Source organism: Trachurus trachurus (genome assembly GCF_905171665.1).
Source record: "Trachurus trachurus genome assembly, chromosome: 5".
In the NCBI taxonomy this organism is placed as follows: domain Eukaryota; kingdom Metazoa; phylum Chordata; class Actinopteri; order Carangiformes; family Carangidae; genus Trachurus; species Trachurus trachurus.
Window position 1 is genome coordinate 18,261,203 of NC_139896.1, and position 18,548 is coordinate 18,279,750.

The 18,548-nt window shown below is 41.4% G+C and overlaps 1 protein-coding gene across 3 annotated transcripts in view; it reads right to left on the bottom strand.

Moving 5' to 3' along the window:
- The window catches only part of LOC310986399 (calcium-dependent secretion activator 1), a gene marked incomplete at both ends in the record, with an annotated part of 133,831 nt that overhangs the window by 93,754 nt on the left and 21,529 nt on the right, over positions 1-18,548 (bottom strand). For all 3 annotated transcript variants that reach the window (XM_083972280.1, XM_083972278.1, XM_083972279.1), the window contains 2 exons: positions 6,092-6,424; positions 9,408-9,521. In XM_083972280.1, the coding sequence (XP_083828406.1) occupies positions 6,092-6,424; positions 9,408-9,521 (447 nt within the window). The remainder of the gene's footprint in view (positions 1-6,091; positions 6,425-9,407; positions 9,522-18,548) is intronic.

The following is an 18,548-nucleotide window of genomic DNA, read 5'->3' on the forward strand; positions in this document are numbered from 1 at the left end:
TAATAGCACGGCTCAATGATACACAACCTGACTGGTTAATATGTGGACTTTTTTCATCTGCCTGTAGCAAAGTAAACTTTAATAAGAATCAATATGTCTCCTGGGTTAAGCTATAGAGACATTCAGCATTAGGCTCATGGTGCGTGGGCCTAGCAGCAGTCAGTCCTCTAATGAGAGCAGCAACATGTTGCTCTGAAAGATGGAAGGGGAGAGGAGAGGAGAGGAGAGGAGAGGAGAGGAGAGGAGAGGAGAGGAGAGGAGAGGAGAGGAGAGGAGAGGAGAGGAGAGAAGAGGACAGGACAGGAGAGGAATCTGGCTCTTCTTCAAAAGCATCCGAACTGAGCCATGCGGCATAAGGTGACAGAGAGGGACAAATCCTATTCCAGCTGCCTTCACCTGCCTCTGTGCTTCACTGGTTAAACCCAGGGTCATGTCTGGGGTACAAACAAACACACACACACACACACACACACACACACACACACACACACACACACACACACACACACACACACACACACACTACATCAGCCTGCTGCATAGACATAAGACATTAACTTGTGTTGCAAAGGGATGTTGCAGCATCTGAGTTAGTGCAGGGATTTCCAAGCTCACAATGTGGATTAAAGGATTACCTCATGCAGTATGCTGTGGCTTTGGATTTATGGTTTGTTCAAATGAAGTGCAAAAGTACAGTAAGACGCATGTAAAGAATAGTTAGCACCGTCATGTTATCTTTTAACTCAGCCTTCTGAATTACTTCATTTTGAGTTTTGAGCAACACCAGCTCCTGTTGAACTGTAGCCTCAAAAAACCACTGCCATCTCCACTCGCTCTGACAGCACTGTTTCTGACTAACCATATGCCTTGTGTGAGATTAGTTATTTAACCGTGGCTTGGTGCTGTTGGATTTTAATTGGCAGTTATTAGCCACCGAGTGCAGCTCCCGCACTGAGAAGCCAATATTTACTCTCAGTGCTGATAACTGGAAAACACACAGCTCATTTAGTGGAAATTTCTTTGTTTGGTGTAAAGCCTGGGCCTCCCTTCCTGTCTGCCTCCTCCTAATCACCATCCCTTTTTAAACAGTTCAACTCTCCCATCCTCCTCGCTTTCCATTTTACACCCCACCCTCTGCCGCTCCCCTCCCCCTGTCCTCTCCACCTGTGTCTGCTGGGAGAGAGATTATGGTGAAAGTAAAGCTCAAATTCACCGACACAGATGACTGATTTCATAATTCCATACCTGAGCTGTGTTTAGTTAATTGGAGAATGATTTATTTTTTCTAAAGATAATTGAATAAACATCTCTTTTTGTGTTTGATTTTACATGTACAACAAAAGACAGAAATGTTAATTATTCTCCAGAGGCTGTTCATTCTAAGTGATGATATTTATACTGTAATTTAAATGGTGCTGTTGTTTATCACTTCAATTTCAAAAGTCTAATAGAGTTTGAGGGTTTTCTCTACAGCTGATTTCCTCCTTAAAGCAGATATCAGTGGAATGTTTTTGTTAATATAAGTCCTAAATAGTCCTATTTTCCGTCAGCAATCACTTACATGAAGTATTTCAGCCTAAACACGAGTCTCTCCGTCACTCTGCTCTGCTGTAACCCGAGGAGAAAATTTTCCTTGTGGGATACAAGTGTTATCCAATGAGGAGAGAGAACGGCATGAAGGGCTGTGTGTGCAGCCAAGGGATGCGCGTGAATGTGGTGACGTAGCACGAGGACCAATTGATGCCTGACAAGGGCGGGGGCTGCTAACTCATGGTGCGTTCAAAGAAACTCGTACTTTGTGTTTTTCCTTCCTGTGAAGTCATACCAGTTCGATCTGGTACGAGTTCACGGGTCGGAAGTTACGAGTGGCCGTTATAGGGAACTTTCACAGACAACAGGATGGTAAAAACACGAGCTACGGGTTACCTGGAACGCTACCAAGTCGTAGTTGTGACTTGAAGCTGTAACTTACGGTTTCAAAAGCCTGCCTTGAACGCAGCATTAGCCGAAACGGCCGTGAAGCTGATATCTGCTTTAACTCATCTATTTACATATTAATAACTTTGGAATTTTGTATAATTCTTTTTTAATGACAGGTGGATGAGTGTATGAACTGAAGTTTCAGCCCCACCTTTTTTGCCCATTTTTGGATGAGAAAGGAGTTCGGGGCAGATTCAGCCACTGCCAAGATGGCAACAGTGGAGCAGCTCACACTGAGCATCAAGACTGATCTATATAGCCTCTATCTGGTTTCCTATATTCATTTTGTTAAATAAACGTCACTTCATCCGCAATTAATGAAGGGAACCAAATACCTTAGCTCTCTCTTAAGGAACCTCTTAGTATATTACCACTATACAGGTGACACAATCAAACATAAGTATATATCTATAATCAATTATTCCAGATGAAGTGCACAACACCATCTGGAATGAATGGTCAATGAGCGCAAATTAAAAAACACCATACAGCTGTTGGATGAATCGATACAGTGGCAAACCTTTCCTGCAGCCACTTGTACCAGGACCTATCAGTGACGACAGGCATTAAATCAATAAGTCAATGAATATTGTAAAGCAGCATTACACACACATATAGTAAAGACCTCCTGGCATCCCCTCCCCCACATCTCCTGGGGTGTAAGAGACAGCAGCAGGATTTTTCAGTTTACACCTCATTAATTCACAGTGGTTACTCCAGAAACACCAATTGTCCATGACAAGACAGGAAGAGAAAAAAAAAGGAAATTCATTTTGTGCCTGAGTCTGAATTGGGAAAAGGTTTTCAGGAAACCTCGTGATACAGAATTTTCTGATGGATACATGGCAAACATGCTCCTGTACGACTTGTAATGCTCTTTTTCTGCAAATGTCGAACCGGAATGGATTATATCAAGAGGAGGTCTTCTATTAAAAACTGAAACTTTATTAGAAAAAACACATTATGTATATATTTGATCACCACTTTGATCACCACATCACAGAGATTCAGGAAAGAAGCCAACAACGACTGTCAGCAATCAGGAAACTGAAAGCACTGTTACTCCTCTACTCATCCAACCAGTCCTTCTCTACTACTCCATATGTTTCTAGTCCATGCTTTCAGTCACCAACCGGACCAAACTAAAAAGCATCACACACCATACCACCAAAATCATCAGTCTTCCCACACCCAACCTCACAGAACTGAACAAAAGATCCATAAGACCCTTTGCAATCTCAATACACACAATACGCACCCACTCAACCAATACCTCATCCCACTACCGTCAGGTCGAAGGTATTGGACACTCAAATTCAGAAGAGCCCGCCTAGGAAAGAGCCTAATCCCTGCAGCCATAGCCACCCTAAACAATAGACCTGGATGACACTCTCCTCCTCTCTCATACTTGCCACCATGTCTGGCACAGCTAACCTGTATGTATGTCTAACTCACTTGTGTCATGTCTGCTTTCTTTTATATATTCTTTCTGTTTGATGCTCATGTGTGTTTGTATGTACAGTCAAGTCTATATAATGTATAATGTATAATATATATTTTTCTATATGCAATTTTGTCCTATTGAGTCCAACCATCATTGCACTGCTTTTCCAACTCTACATTGTACCTTATCATGTGAGCTTGACTGTATCAGGTTATTAAATTTCACCCAATCTTAATGTCTAGCCCATTTTCAAACTAAATATCAGAAACACATTTCCAGTCCAACACTGATACTAACTGGAGCCTTTAAAGTCATATAAAGTTGAATTAACACCTGTGGAAAGTTTGAACTACTGGCCATTATAAGCTTTAACTAACTCATCACTCGCACCTTGTTTTATACATTTTATTTTATAAACTGTTCTTTCATGGCACATCTTCAAAATAATAAATGCCTTGTAATCAAAGTAACATGTGATATCAACAAACACTGAAAGTGAACCTGGCTTAGAGTGTAAAAACACAACATTTATTTAAACTGTTGATTTTCTTGCCAGATTTCTAGTTGTTGTTTTCAGTTTTTCCTCCTACAGAGTTTTCAGATCATGCCTACAAAATATTCACAGTTCATTGTCACACTAATTATACTACAAGCTTGAATGTTGAAGCCCACAGTAACTATCTGTTTCTATATTTATTGCCCACATGGTTTGAAACTGTGTTCATTTTCAGAAATGATCATTTCAACCACATGATTTTAGTGTATTTTCTGTTACAGATCTCAGCACACTAGCTAAAGAGGTCTTCCTGTCCTATTTCTATAAATCAGCATATAATTTTCAATAAACTGGTAACCGGGAATGTTTGATGGTATTGATTAACAGTTATTTTGACATTTAAACTGCAGCCTTTGTTTCCGAAGACAAGGGTGCTACCGTTGCTACTCTTTGCTTGATTTTTTTTGACCTCACGTTTGGCCTGGCTCCTTCAATTTGTTGGTCTGTTTTTGTTTGACTGCCTGTGTACTGAGCAATTTTTCCAGAAGGCAGGTTTTGTCTCTAAATATTGATTTTGAGTTCTTGCCGTGAGAACTTCTGGTTATTACAAAAGGAGCCCTGACAGTGAGCAGGATCCACCCCCCTTCGTATCATCAGTGATGGACTGAGCACCAACAAAAGAGTGGCTGACTACCTGCAGGCCAGCCTATAGCTGCCGACAACTGGACACCATTATTACCACATCAATCTGCCTTTAGAGCCCAGCTCTCTGCCCTGTTATTACCATTACACTCTGCATATATTAATAACTCATTTTCCAGCCAGCAGCAGATTCTTCTATTGATGCGATACCTGGGAATTTAATAGTGGATCATCTATGTATAGAAACCGGTCTCATTGTTCCTTCCCCATGCTGCTACTCTGCTCCCAGTTTGAACCTCCACACACTCTTGATTGTTCTCCTTACACATTGTTCTCTGCACATGAAGAAAAACACAATTTTTAAAATGAAGCTTCCTTCTCATCAGCACCCTCTTTTTGTTTTCTTTCATCAACTTCAATGATATTGTTCAGACAGCTGTTAAAAAAACCCAACTACAACAGAAAAATCACAGCTGTGGGTTTTAACTCTTAAAACCCAAACAACTGGCACTTTAACGTAAAACCCAAACAACTGGCAAACCTAAACAAAGTGGAACCACGTTCATCCAAAATGGTCATTTTTGAAAAGATAGTACTTTGCTGTGTAGGAATATGAGCCATAAGTCATTCTGGTGGTATCTGTTCAGCACTAAATGACTGGGTGAGTGAACCAGTGTACTTTAAAGCACTATGAGAGTTGATAAAGTACACTGGAAATGGACAATTTATCATATGCACCATTTGCACTAATTTGCACAGAGCTATCAGTTCACTCTTTGCATAGGAGTGTTTTTCACAGGTTTACCGGCTTTTAAAAAACCTATCTATGCACACTCATTTTGGTTTAAAGGATGAGTCTATTTCTTTTTTCTGCACAGAAAGCTTTGCAAATCACACAAGTCCTCCTCTGGTGATCTCCTGTGAACTCCTTGACAGTATCTGTGATGACTGATGCAGATCCAAGTGAAGCTATGAGTTTACTGGACAAGGGAATAAAATCAGTGGCTCAATAAATAAAACCAAAGCCACTTTCCTCCTGAGTTAGAAAATGCGCTGATTAATTGTCCCTCATTGACAACAGAGTAATGCCCGTGTCTCGGTGCAGCGCGATGCCTTGGTGTTTCTCAGTGCATGCAATGGACATTTGTAGCTCATACAACCCCACTTCAAAAAAAGCTGAACTATCCCTTTAAAGTAATTTCCAGTGAAGGACAGGGAGCTGCAGTAGCTGAAGATGAGTCAGAAGAATAAGCAGAATACAGGATCAAACAGGACTAGTGATCCAGTGCCCTTGAACAGCACAGTCAGCTAACCAGCTCACAGACGTGTGTATAACCAGTACCATGTTTCTACAGATTTTGAAGCAACCTGTTTCAAACAGGGTTGATGGTTTGGACACTGAGTGATAAAAGGCAGAGCCAGTCAGAGTTTTGTAGGCAAGATGAGCCCCCCCCCCAAGACAGAAATATTAGCAATGATAACAACAGAAATGGGAGAGGATGGCAGAGATGGTCGTAAAGCAGACTGACCTGGCAGGCGTTATAAAGGAGTTGATGCTCAAACTTCTTGATGCCCAGGATCTGCTGAAACATCTCGTACAGTTGGTCTTTGCTGAGGATGAGCTCGGAGGCGGCGCTGGCGGTCATCCTCTGCTGTTGCTTCCTGGGGTCCTCCTCGCCACGGTAGATGGTGTCAAACTTGGCGAGCCAGGAGCTCAGCACCGTCTCTTTACTGAGGCCATCGATCTCTGGCAGGCTGCGAACACGCTTCTCTATATGCTTCTTAAAAACCTCCCGAGAGTCACTGGCTGAGCAGCCGCCACTCTGCACCATCCTGCACACACGGTCACTCTTCAGGAAGACCTGCAAACGATGGACTGATTGATTATTTTGGTCTTTGAAGCCAAGCAACTTCACAACAGTTGTAAAACTTCTTTCAGGATTATGTACTCAAAACTCTCTGCATTCCTACTCTTTTCCTGCATATGTCCTACCTGTAGTGTGATGCAGCGCTTCAGTTTATGCAGCAACCAGATCAACACAGTTCATACATTTCTTTATTTAGCGGCTGTACATCTGATTTTATGTCAAATCCTCATTAATGCATGTCATCCATATTTGTATTTCTCTACATGTATATTCTATGTATGTATCTTTTCCTGCATTTATTTCATTTTACCACGTACTTTACAACTGATTATTTTATAATATGTGCAACTCTGTACTCAATAATCAACCACCAGGGCTTCCGGTGAAAAATGAAAGCAACATTGAAGTTCAGATTTAAGTAAAAACCCTTCAAAAAATACAAAGTCTGGAACCAGTTTCACTCAAATTATATACAAAAAAAAACAGATTGTTCTTGGTTTTTTGCCCATATTTGGCACTGTTTCTAGGATGTATACCTTCACCCCTAGATAATGGAGGTGCATTGATTTATTTGAGGTTCTCACTGCACTGAAAAACTACATATCAAAGATTGATCAATACCATGTGTTTCCTGAAACAGAAAAGTGCCCTTGTAGCTCTGGATCATGCACAAATCACACACAGGAACTGTTTCTTCAAGTAAAACGTATTCATGCTGAGATCTGAGAGGACAATGCTGCTGTCTTTTTTACTGAATGCTGTGAACAGCAGCAGGAAAATTCCTTTCACCTCTAATGCACTCAGGAATTACACAGATGTGTTAAACTAACCAAAACAAAGATTTTAGCCTCAGTGAAAGCTGACTGAAGACACTGTGAGGCACAATGAGTTTGTTGCTGATAAAAGGTAGAATCCTGTCACCTGCGCTGCCGTCACTGTCAAGCTCTCGCTGACCCTTTGTCTCCCTTTATCTTTCTATTCCTGTCAATCCTCAAATCTCTTTCTCTCCCTCTCTCTAAAAAGCTAAAGCTGAGCCGAGATCTTTAGGATTTAATTGAATTGGATAACCTGTGCCACCATGCCACCAGCCTCATCTGTTAAATATCACACCGTTCTCATTTGGCTTGTTTGTGCTGCCACATTAACTGATAAGGATGCACCAGTCAATGTGTCAGCGTCTCCAACCCAACACAGATACACTCCCTTATTCTGTTCTTGCACCAGTCACTGTCATTACATCTCCAGACACGCTCTTCTGCAACATAATGTCACTGGATCAACTGTTAGCAAACACATAAACACAATAATATATCTATAGATACATGACCTGTGTTGAGCTTGGAAGCAGCATCAGAAGATCTTAACATTTGAGGTTTGTTCATATCTTCAACTGTAGTTTAATGGTGACATAGAGATAAGTATTGCAAGAGATGAGCATACGTATTTTTTCACCTACCCACTCTCCATCAGCTGTTAACCGGAACGTTGACAGGCATTTCTCTTATTTTTGTCACCATCTAGTATCAATAAGTGTAAGCTAAATGTCAGTACAGGCTTTCTTTGTTTCTAATACTGCACTAAACACTAGAAAGACTGCAAGGCATCACCACTAATAATACAGCACATCTGCACCACAAACTACCACCATCAAAATTAGCATAAATTTGACTGTAAACAGCTTCGTCTCCTGGAAATCACATTAGTGCAAAATTATTCTTTCTTAATAGTGCCTAGTCATTTCTGCTGGGATTATGTTCCCTGGCAACAGTTTCCCAGTCCATGAAGTGCTTCTCTCGTACCTGACAAAACACTACTATATAGATAGGGTCGTGTCCTTCATCTAGTAGCTACATCACATGGTTGAGTCTGAGCTAAACCAAGTTTGGTTAAGGTCATGGACAGATTATAGTTTGGTATATTGAGTTTAAACATTACTTTTAGGTGACAGGCTAAAAGGCGTTCCTGTCTGTCAGGGCGAGAGGGTATGAATTTAGCTGGTGTACCTACTAAAGTGACATCTGTATCCACTAGTAGGTTAATCGTGCAAACTGCAAAAAGCTGTTTACACAAAGAGTTTACAATCAAATGTAATGGGTTTTTTTTTATTTCATTGTGCCATATGTGCATTCATAACAAACAGAGAGCAGTGGAGGGGTTTTCATCTGTTTTATGAATGAGCCTGAGAGTTTATATATAGAGCACCCAGACTGTTTGCTGAAATGTCTAAATTAGTTTTTCCCTCATCAGTCTATCTTGAGAGCTCCATGGTGACAAAGTGAAAGTATAATTTTAGAAATGTATTAAAAAGGAGACGACAACAGAGGAGGGATGAAACCAATGAAAATTGGATGAAAACCGACAAAGTCATAAAAGGTTATGGTTGAAGAACGAGGTCAAGAAACGGCTTTATTCTGATTATATGTCTGATGTTAGTGAGTCACTGCTACAGTACTACTGTTTATCCCACTCACTCCAGATGCTGATCCATCAGATGTTAAGTTGTAAATGAACAGTGTAATACAGACTGAGAAGCAGAAAAGGCTGCGGCTTCTCTTTCATCACATTGTATTTCCCTCTGTTCTGGTTGGATTGAGCCGACAGAATCCTGGCCGTGAGGGAGCCCATTATTAACACCGCCCAGAGGAGCAGAGTGAACGCTCTGCATCATTTATCAGAGACGAGACCAGTCACCTCCACCGAGGTTTGGATACTTTTCACCCCATTATTAGTTTTCTTGCTTGGACAGATTCAGATTAAACAGGAGGAGGATCCACAAGTGGAAGAGAGCTCCTTTAAAAAGGTAGTTTAGATTTTTGTAATGATATAAAGGATGCACAGATTTCCTGATCAATAATGATCAAAAATTAACATTTAGTATTCAAAGATCAAAGTTCAGGTAGAACTTAAGAGATTTGTAAATAAATACTGAAAGAAATTTGAATGGTTTGGACAATTACCACAGATAATGAAAACTCACCTCATAGTAGCTCTGCACAGCGTTGATGAAGGCCTCATCAGCCACGATCTGAGTGTCTCCGCTGAGGAATGCCTGGAAGCGCTCTTTGACCGTCTGCAGCTGCTGCTTACTGATCTGGGGAGGACAAGGACAGACACGAGACAGAGGGATAAATATAGTTAATGACACATTAGAAAATCACCCAAACAAAACAACAGACATTTTTCAAAACGACAAAGATGATACAAACATTAATTTCAGTGTAATGGCCTGATGACTCTGAGGCCTTCAAATAATATTAAGTGGGAATCAATGAATGTTACAACCTGGAGGAGTGCTGGGCTGGTGCATTTTATGTATCTTTGTCCTCTTTTATGAAGCAGTTAAGGTTGTCTGAGATGTCTTTACTGCCTAACACAGCTCAAGTAGGAAGGACTGATACAATGCCTACAAATGTGGTGTGATTATTGATACATATACATGTTCATGTTTTCCATCCAGGGCTGGATCCAATCCCAGCAGGCACAGGACAAGGGTACAGACAGCGCTCACACTCACATCGTTCAATTTAGAGTCACCAATCAACCGAGTGTGCATGTCTTTAGACCTGAGACATGTTTTTAATTATTTCTCAGACTAGTTTAGATTACACATCCATGTTTATCCACAGTCATGTAACATATGAACCACTCAATGCTCTGTCCAACATTCACCTAGAGGACACACACAACATGAAGCTGTGAACGTATAAAAGATCATTAGTCCACCTTTGTCTTTAGCCTGGTTGCCAAAAGATACCAAAATAATGGTCACCAAACAATAACAGTGGATTGGCTTGATCGAAGGCCAGTAATGAGGAGGATCAACAGGAGAAGTGCACAGACTGCCCTGGATTACAATAAGGCAGTGGATAGCCTGAGGCAGGCTCAGTATATTCTGATGGCAAGCAACAGATAACCCTAACCCTTTTATACACAGTAACACTACTACCCAGAACGTGGGTAGGCGTACACTACAAGGGGTTATTTTTTGGAAATACAACCACAGGATTTTAATACGCATTCATTAACAAAGAAAAAGAAAGAAAGACTCATTTAAATGCTCCTAACGATGCCAACATGATAACCCAAGGTAACTTAGAAGTGGGAAACAGACTGAAGCTTCAAGCTTCACCAGAGATGCTGTGTTGAGAGCGATTATCACCACTGACAGCATCTGCCCGATGAAAAGCCCCGCAGGACTGAGGAAAGTACAACTAGTTCCAAGAAACACTAACTGATTTCCTATAAATGACTAATAGCACCTAAAATCTCCAGATTTAACTGCAAATCCTCAGTGAGGCAGGAGGACGCTGTGGGACTCAAGACGTGTGCCTGTGCAGCACCTTAAAAAAAAGTGTATTCTGTTTCTCAAACATCCCAAAAGGTCCTGTTCAACCAAATGTGACAGAGAAATATGTCATTAAGGGAATAACAGTGTCCCCTTCATGGCAGGTGCCTGTAGAAAGCCCTCACTCTGACCTGTTTGACAGCAGTGGTATCATTACCTCCACCAAGGAGGTTCATTTATCAGCAGGACCAGTTTGCAGTCATGGTGGTGCAGGGACGGGTCACGGACCAGGGAAGACCCATGAAGTTTGAGGCAAATCTAAACCATTTACTAATTACAAGTTTTATACCTCTGCTCTTGTGACAGTCAGAGCTGGAGGCATATTGTTTTTGGTTTCTCACATGCAATAGACAATGTCTCATTAACACCTTGAGAGAACTCCTGGAACTTGATGACAAACTGTCAAACTGTCAGGTCAAAGGTCAAAGTCAGCATGGCCACACAAAAAACAGCCGATACTCAAGAGTCACACAGCAACTGTGACAAATATTCGCACTATGGTTACCATTATAATGGCAATGGCCTTAGGAAAGGATTGTGCTTTGGGTTAACAGAAGTACCTCCTCAACATTGGGCAATTTTGTGGTGTAACCCATGGGCTCCAGTCATGACATACACTACTACGACCTCTAGATGAAACTGTGATAGGTCGTCATGATAACCTGATGCACACATGATCTGTGGGCCTGTTTGGAAGGTCACATAAACTTGACTGTTTATAACCACTGTATATGCGTGTGTGTAAACATGCAAGTCTTATAATGACTGGTTTTCCCTAATTCAACAGGTCATACAATGTGATACAGTCAATCACAATGAGCTAATAAGTTAATATATACATGTATAATACATAACAAGATTAAACCTTCCTTTTTGAGTTCTTTCCAAAAGACATTTTAAAAAGAATGTATTTCATTAGTGCTTTGTGTGGACAAATTGTAGAATTGGACCAAATATCTGACAAATCAGCTGCAGCTTGACACTTGACACCTGATCAATCACCTGAGCCATCAAGCTCTCGAGCAATCAGCTGGATCTCTGGAACGTCAGAGATTCAGGTCGGCTGTCTTCAGCCACAGAGCTACTGTCAAACTGTGCTGAGCTTGTTTCACTCTAACTCTTGACACTGTGATGTAAAACTGAACTTGAACTTTGCTGCATAATAGACCGACCTTATTGTCTGTGTCTCATGTAAAGCTGCAGTTTTTCCTTTTCTCCTTTCACAGTAGAATGGAACGAGGTAATACAGCTTTTAAATCTTTTCAATAAATAAATTTAATTCGATTTGGGACAAAAGCAAGAAGTGTGTGGTGTATATTAAATGTCAGCACATTCATGCTCATCTTTCCACAGCGTAAGCACATTAACGCACAAGTTCAGTTAACATTATGTACAAAGGAAAGGAAAGGAAAGACTTTAAATTGTAAAACTGAACTTGATAGTAAAACTACACTTCCAGTTTAAACTTTAAGTGCCTTGTGTCTATGAATCTGTAGTCTGTTGGATTTCCACACGTGATAATACAACTACAGTATATGTGATGTTCCCCCACTTCTAATCGAAGCACAGACACTGAGACTGAGACATGTCCACCCTATAGTGATCAATATACTAAGTTACCAAATTACATGTTATTATCTTCCTCTCTGCCAAAAGACTCGACGTCCATTGGCCTGTCCTGGTCCGTAGCCCTGGTAACCGTTACCAAGGCCACTGCAGGAGGAAGCAGTATGAGATTACAGCGTCATTAATGGGGGTCAAAGTTTAGGGGTCAGATGAGCTACAGCAGAGGCAGCTGTGTCCAGCTGTTTATCCATGATACATCTGGCCATGGCTAAATATTGTGAGTCAGGTCTGATGGAAGTGTGTGCAGCTGGAGAGTAGACTGTAAGTCAGTGTGTTGTTGCACTAAACTACGAACTAAAGGCCACAAACATGCTAGGGGCCAAGGAAGTGAATCCTTCCAAGCAATAAATAGTTTTCACTTCTTCCTCCTCTTTCACTTTAAAGTGAGTGTGGTCCTACTTGCTTGTTTATGTCGAAACATAACTACACATTAGAGACAGCAGTGTTTCCCCCAGAAAAAGTGTTAGTTAAGGTGGTGTCTGTCCTGTTGGCGATCGATAGTCCGGGGGGGGGGGGTTTCGCCACGCGCGGTGCTGTTATGCATACACGCTTCTCTGTGGCGTGTATGTGTGTGAAAAGATGCGGATATGAATGAAGGCGCTCGTCCGACGGGGGGGGGGGGGTCGCGGCGGCGGGGAATATCGCTACATTTTTATTTTTTTAAGACGTTAGTTTAGGCGGCAGCTCTTTGTTGTTAAGGCGGCCGCCTTAACAGGAAAGCGCTGCGGGAAACCCTGGACAGTATGCATTTATGCCTATAGAAGATCAAATCAGTCCAAGAGTTTCTGTTTTTCACCCACAGCTCACTAAACCTGCACAAAACACATGCAAAGATCTCTTCACTTTTAACTAATTGTGTGATATTGTCAGTGCGTTTGTCTGAATGTTTTATTTCTGTTCTTGCTGTCTCAGTATTGTACTTTAATATCTGTTGTGTCTTGTGCTTTTATGATGATGAAAAACTGGTTATTTTTAATAACACTGTAAAGAAAATGAAAATGACAGATGAACTTTATGTTAAATTGCATTGCCCCTTTTAAGTAAAATATAATAGATGAAAAAAAGCAATTCATAAGAGCGTTTTCTAATCTGCCACCTCCAGGATTAAGCTCATAGCTCTTTGTTCACTCCATCATCCTCACCTCCTCCCCACATGGTTCAGCTGCCTTAAAACAACCTCACATACTTAGGCCTTTGTTTTCCAAAATGAGTGTTGACAAGGCTTGCACGGCTGCCTGTCAGGAAAATATACATTTCATTGTTTTCGGGCAGGAGGGTTTTCCTCTGCCTTCCATGATTATTTGTGAGTTAAAATGACATTTATGTGACTCATATTCAGGGCAACTGTCTGAGCACAATTTAGCTACAATGAGTTATTGTCACCATCAGTGTAAGAGTACAAGTACAGCACTGCTGTTCTCAAAGTGAGTCCAGCATCACAGAGTGTCTTGAGTCCTTCAAGGGCTCCTCAAGGGCCTCCATCTTAATCAAGAATGCCAACTGCCAAGGGCCTTAAAATGTATCAGAAATCATCACTTTTAAATACACAGCAAACCTATAGTACGCTTCACTGTTAGTGATAATTAGGTCACATTATCATGCTACAGTAAAAACTATATATAATCCAACCTCCTTTAGAAAATGTGGGTGGAGACTCAGCCAGGAAATCAGGGCACATGTCCACAAACATTTTTAATTCTTTGGTTCTCTACTCAGCAGCCTTACTGATATTTAAAACTTAAACAAGAGATCAAACTTTGTCCTTTGAACCACTGAAGCAAAAGTCGCGAGAAACTACGAGCTGCTATTTCAAATAGGGGAGGAACATTATTATCATCATTTTAATGCTATTCACTCTCTGCAATGCGAGAGACATGAGGCAAACTTCATGTAGGTGACAGGGACAGGAGCAAATCTTGTTACTCTGACAACAACTGGAGGACTGACTCCAGGAAATAGCCATATCCTACTTCTCCTTGATGGCCAGAAACACACCAGATGCACCACGTGTGCAGGATGTTTTCATTGTAACACCCATAAGAACAAGTTAGAGCAGACACATCTGTAGCTCCATCACGTGATCTAGAGACTCTGCATCTCATGACACATCTAAAGCAAACAGAGACTGAGAGAAGACCTGCAGATGTCATGCTGACCTCATACCAGCAACATTACCCCTGCCTGCAGCTGTGTGTGTCTAGAGTAGACTGAGCCTGGATGCTACTGTTCACTGTTGAACATGGAGACAGAGAGACATGACTCATGTTTTCATGTGTCAAAAATAAATCAGATAATTCATAATGAAGAGAAATTCAATCTGCAAACTCCATGCAGAGAGACACTGTCGGCGGTAGCAGCCATGCAGCAGCACAGCAAGTGTGAACATATGTACGATTCTCTAATCTAAAAGCAGAAAAGTCTCCCCGTGGACAGCTGCTCTGGGGCCTTAAACGCTCTACTCTGAAGATATCGTTCCACTCCAGCAGTGGATGTTAAGAGGCATCTGTTCTAATGTGACGCTTTGTTAACACCGCCACTCCAGAGAGATGGAGATGGGGGGGGGGGGGGGGGGGGGGGGGCAAGCTTTTTCTGGTTACTGGAAAGGGATGAGAGACACAAAAAGAGTAAAAATGAGAAAATGTATCTAATATAAATTCATTAAAATCCAGACAAGCAACATAATATTGACTACCTGTGTGTTGCAGACTTCACATCATTTATCAATACAGGGATGGGATGTTTTTAACAACACTATATGCTACTGGCACGGTGAAATGTGTAGTATCTGTCTTAAATGGCTTTTACAAACGGAATTTCCCAGAAGCACTTAACTACCTGCTAGAGTCTGGCTCCAACATCAGCTGGGCTGTACAGAAGGCTTATCATGCACAGTGGACCCAGATACATGGAAGCCTGGCAAACCTTTCCACCATATGCAGCAAGTGAACAACTTTAATTGGAAAGGCTGGGGCGCCACATTAGAGCACTGCATTAAGTTTTACTCCTACATCAAGGTTGAGTAAAAGGGGTTGGTTGATTCCTCGAGGTGATGGTCTGACTTCTACTGTCCCTGGTTTCTGGACGCTAAAATAAAGATGCCACATCTTTGTGTCTGAGTAACATCAGAGCACATGGGAGGGGGCTAATTACTGAGCGCTCTAAAAGTATTTGAATAAAGCATTTTAATGTGGTTATTTAACATATCAAAGGGGGATGAGGCGGGGGCTATGTTACATCATCTACGTAGACTAGAGCCATCTTCTGTTCTGCCTTCAGGAGATGCCTGAAAATCTGAAATTCTAATTTTCCACGCGGACAGCAGAGCAGCGTGTCGGCGGAGAGTCTGGCATGAGTGGACGATGACCAGTCGCTACGGCTGCCATCTGGGTGCTGGAGAACCAAGATAACACTGCCGAGTGTGTGTGTGTGAGTGTGTGTGTGTGTGTGTGTGTGTGTGTGTGTGTGTGTGTGTGTGTGTGTGTGTGTGTGTGTGTGTGTGTGTGTGTGTGTGTGTGTGTGTGTGTGTGTGTGTGTGTGTGACGTGTGTGTGTGTGTGTGTTACATGTCTCTCTCAGCAGGTGCTATCTATCTCCCAGTAATTGCTCCAGCCAGTGTGGCTGCTGGAGTGGAGCTGGATCTGGACCTGGCTCGTACACACAGCTGAGATCACAGCCTGGCAGCAGGGAGGTATTTTTGGAGCAAATTCACTTTGTCACATACTTTGATTCAGTCAATATCCGCAGTCTAATATTTGTCTACAAATTAAAGTCAGGGCATTATTTCCCCAGCATCTATGTTCAGGCAAAGATGGTTCTGTCTAAGGTCATCTTTACTGAGGACACTCAGATGTATTTGCTTGTACCGTGACAGCAATCCCAATTTATGTTGTCAGCCAACACTTGTCCCTCTTTGATACTTTCTTTTTTCTTCTTTTTTTTCTTTATGTTAATTCTATCATCATTATCTGGCACCCAACTAGTCCTGAACTGTAAAAACTCCAATGTGTGGCCTCATCTGGAGATGGGCAGAATAAAGTATTAGATAAAAAATGTCATGTCTCATTTCATTTTTTCCTCACAGAATGGTGGTCCATTTGTATTCTCAGTGTGACAACCACACACCACAAAGCTCAGAATTTAACAGAACTGGGACTATGGAGTTGCTATAGTAGGCTACATCAGGAGAAAAACAGCTCATGTCAAACTTATCATTGTGTCCAGAAGGTCCTGACATAGTGGATCATATATCCTCCCATCCGTTGTATCCAATCTTATCTATCAAACCAAACCCGTTCCATTGCCCTTGATAACTCAACTGTGTAAAGTTGGGGTGTTCCTTTGAAAGAGGCTCATTAAACAAGCAACTCAATTTATACAGCATGAAGAAGAAATCGCAGCTTTTTAGTGTCAGCACTTCATCACATCTGGATCACACAGAATCAAACATCTCAGCTCTGGGGTTAGAGCGTCACCAGGCAAAATACTCACAGCAGCATCATGTTTACATTACAATTGTACAGCAGCCCCCCACCCCCCACCCCCCGGACATGCTTGACCTACGGGTGGTGACATAACATCAGACAGTGGATAATCCCAGATTACACACCACACACAGAAAGTGCTCATCAGGGTAAGAGTGCTTCCACACACACACACACACACACACACACACACACACACACACACACACACACACACACACACACACACACACACACACACACACACACACACACACACACACACACACACACACACACACACACACACCTGTGTCCTCTGGCTTATGGCATGAATGTTAAAGCCAATTCAACATGAAGAAAATAATGCAAAAGTTAAGGACTGTTTTTAAATCAAGTGAAACCAGGCAAGGCAATTTTATTTGTATAGCCCGTTTTTACAAACAGCCATCACATCCACTGAGGAAATACTCCATGGAAAACACTTTTAACAGGGAAAAATTGGAGAAACCTCAGGGTGAGCAACAGAGGAGGGATCCCTCACCCAGGACTATATCCACATTTGTCAAAGGTCCTTTCTAACACAATAATGTTCTTTGTTCTCACAGGAAAAAGTCCTGTACATCTCCCATTTAGTGGAAATGTAACTAAGTTACTTGTGCTGCTAATGTGACAGACAGTTGAGAGTGGAGCTCTTGATTTAGCATTTAGCACTAATCTAGCACTGACGGATCAGGGATTTACCCAAGGAGTAATCAGTAAACATAGTCACAGACATCATGGGAATCTGTCAGCCAGTCTTCTGCTTTCTAGACTTCTAACCAGCCGGCTGCACGCCACGGCCGGCGCTTCAGTTCATCCAACACAGTTCCATCAGATGCATCTTTACACCTCGTCTGTAATGGCGTCTGTTTCTGACATAGCCTACATGTGATCGCCAGGCTGCAGTTGAGAAGTCAAAATAATCTCCTCATAAACACAGGGTTCCTACGCAAGTATGGAAAGTATGGAAAGTATGGAATTTGATTTTATACATTTCCAGGTCTGGAAAAGTATGGAAAGTGGAAATTATTGTATGGAAATATATTTATATCTTATCTGGGTTTGGTCTTATCTGAAGTTATCTGGGTTAATTATTTTTGTATGTGCTACCTATAGCTAAAATATCCTGGAAATTATTTGGTTACATAATGGCATACACATTCAGAATACAAATGAAAACAAATGATTAATTGCATAATGGCATACACATTAAGAATACAAATGAAAACAAATGATTAATTGCATGATTTTTTTTTATATAATGCACAACTATTTACTCAAATATCACAAATTATTTGAATTTTTTACCAAGAAATCTGGAAATTAGGGTCTGGAAAAAGTATGGAATTTGGAAATTTCAAATGTGTAGGAACCCTGTAAACAGGATTTATGTAAAACAGGCTTCATATATAGGCTATAGTATTTTAGTATGATGTTGTTGTTAACTGTGGAGACTCAATCTAACGTAAAACAATTATTGTTTCTGCATCTTTGTGGGTCTGCCGCAGTGAAACTATAGCGGTGCGTCACTTTAAATGTAGCTTCTGGTGTTTTTCCACGGTTTTATTTATTTTAGAATATAACACAGAGGCCACATCCACATCAACATGTGGCTATTATCTCCATTCAGAATGCTCCATATCAGA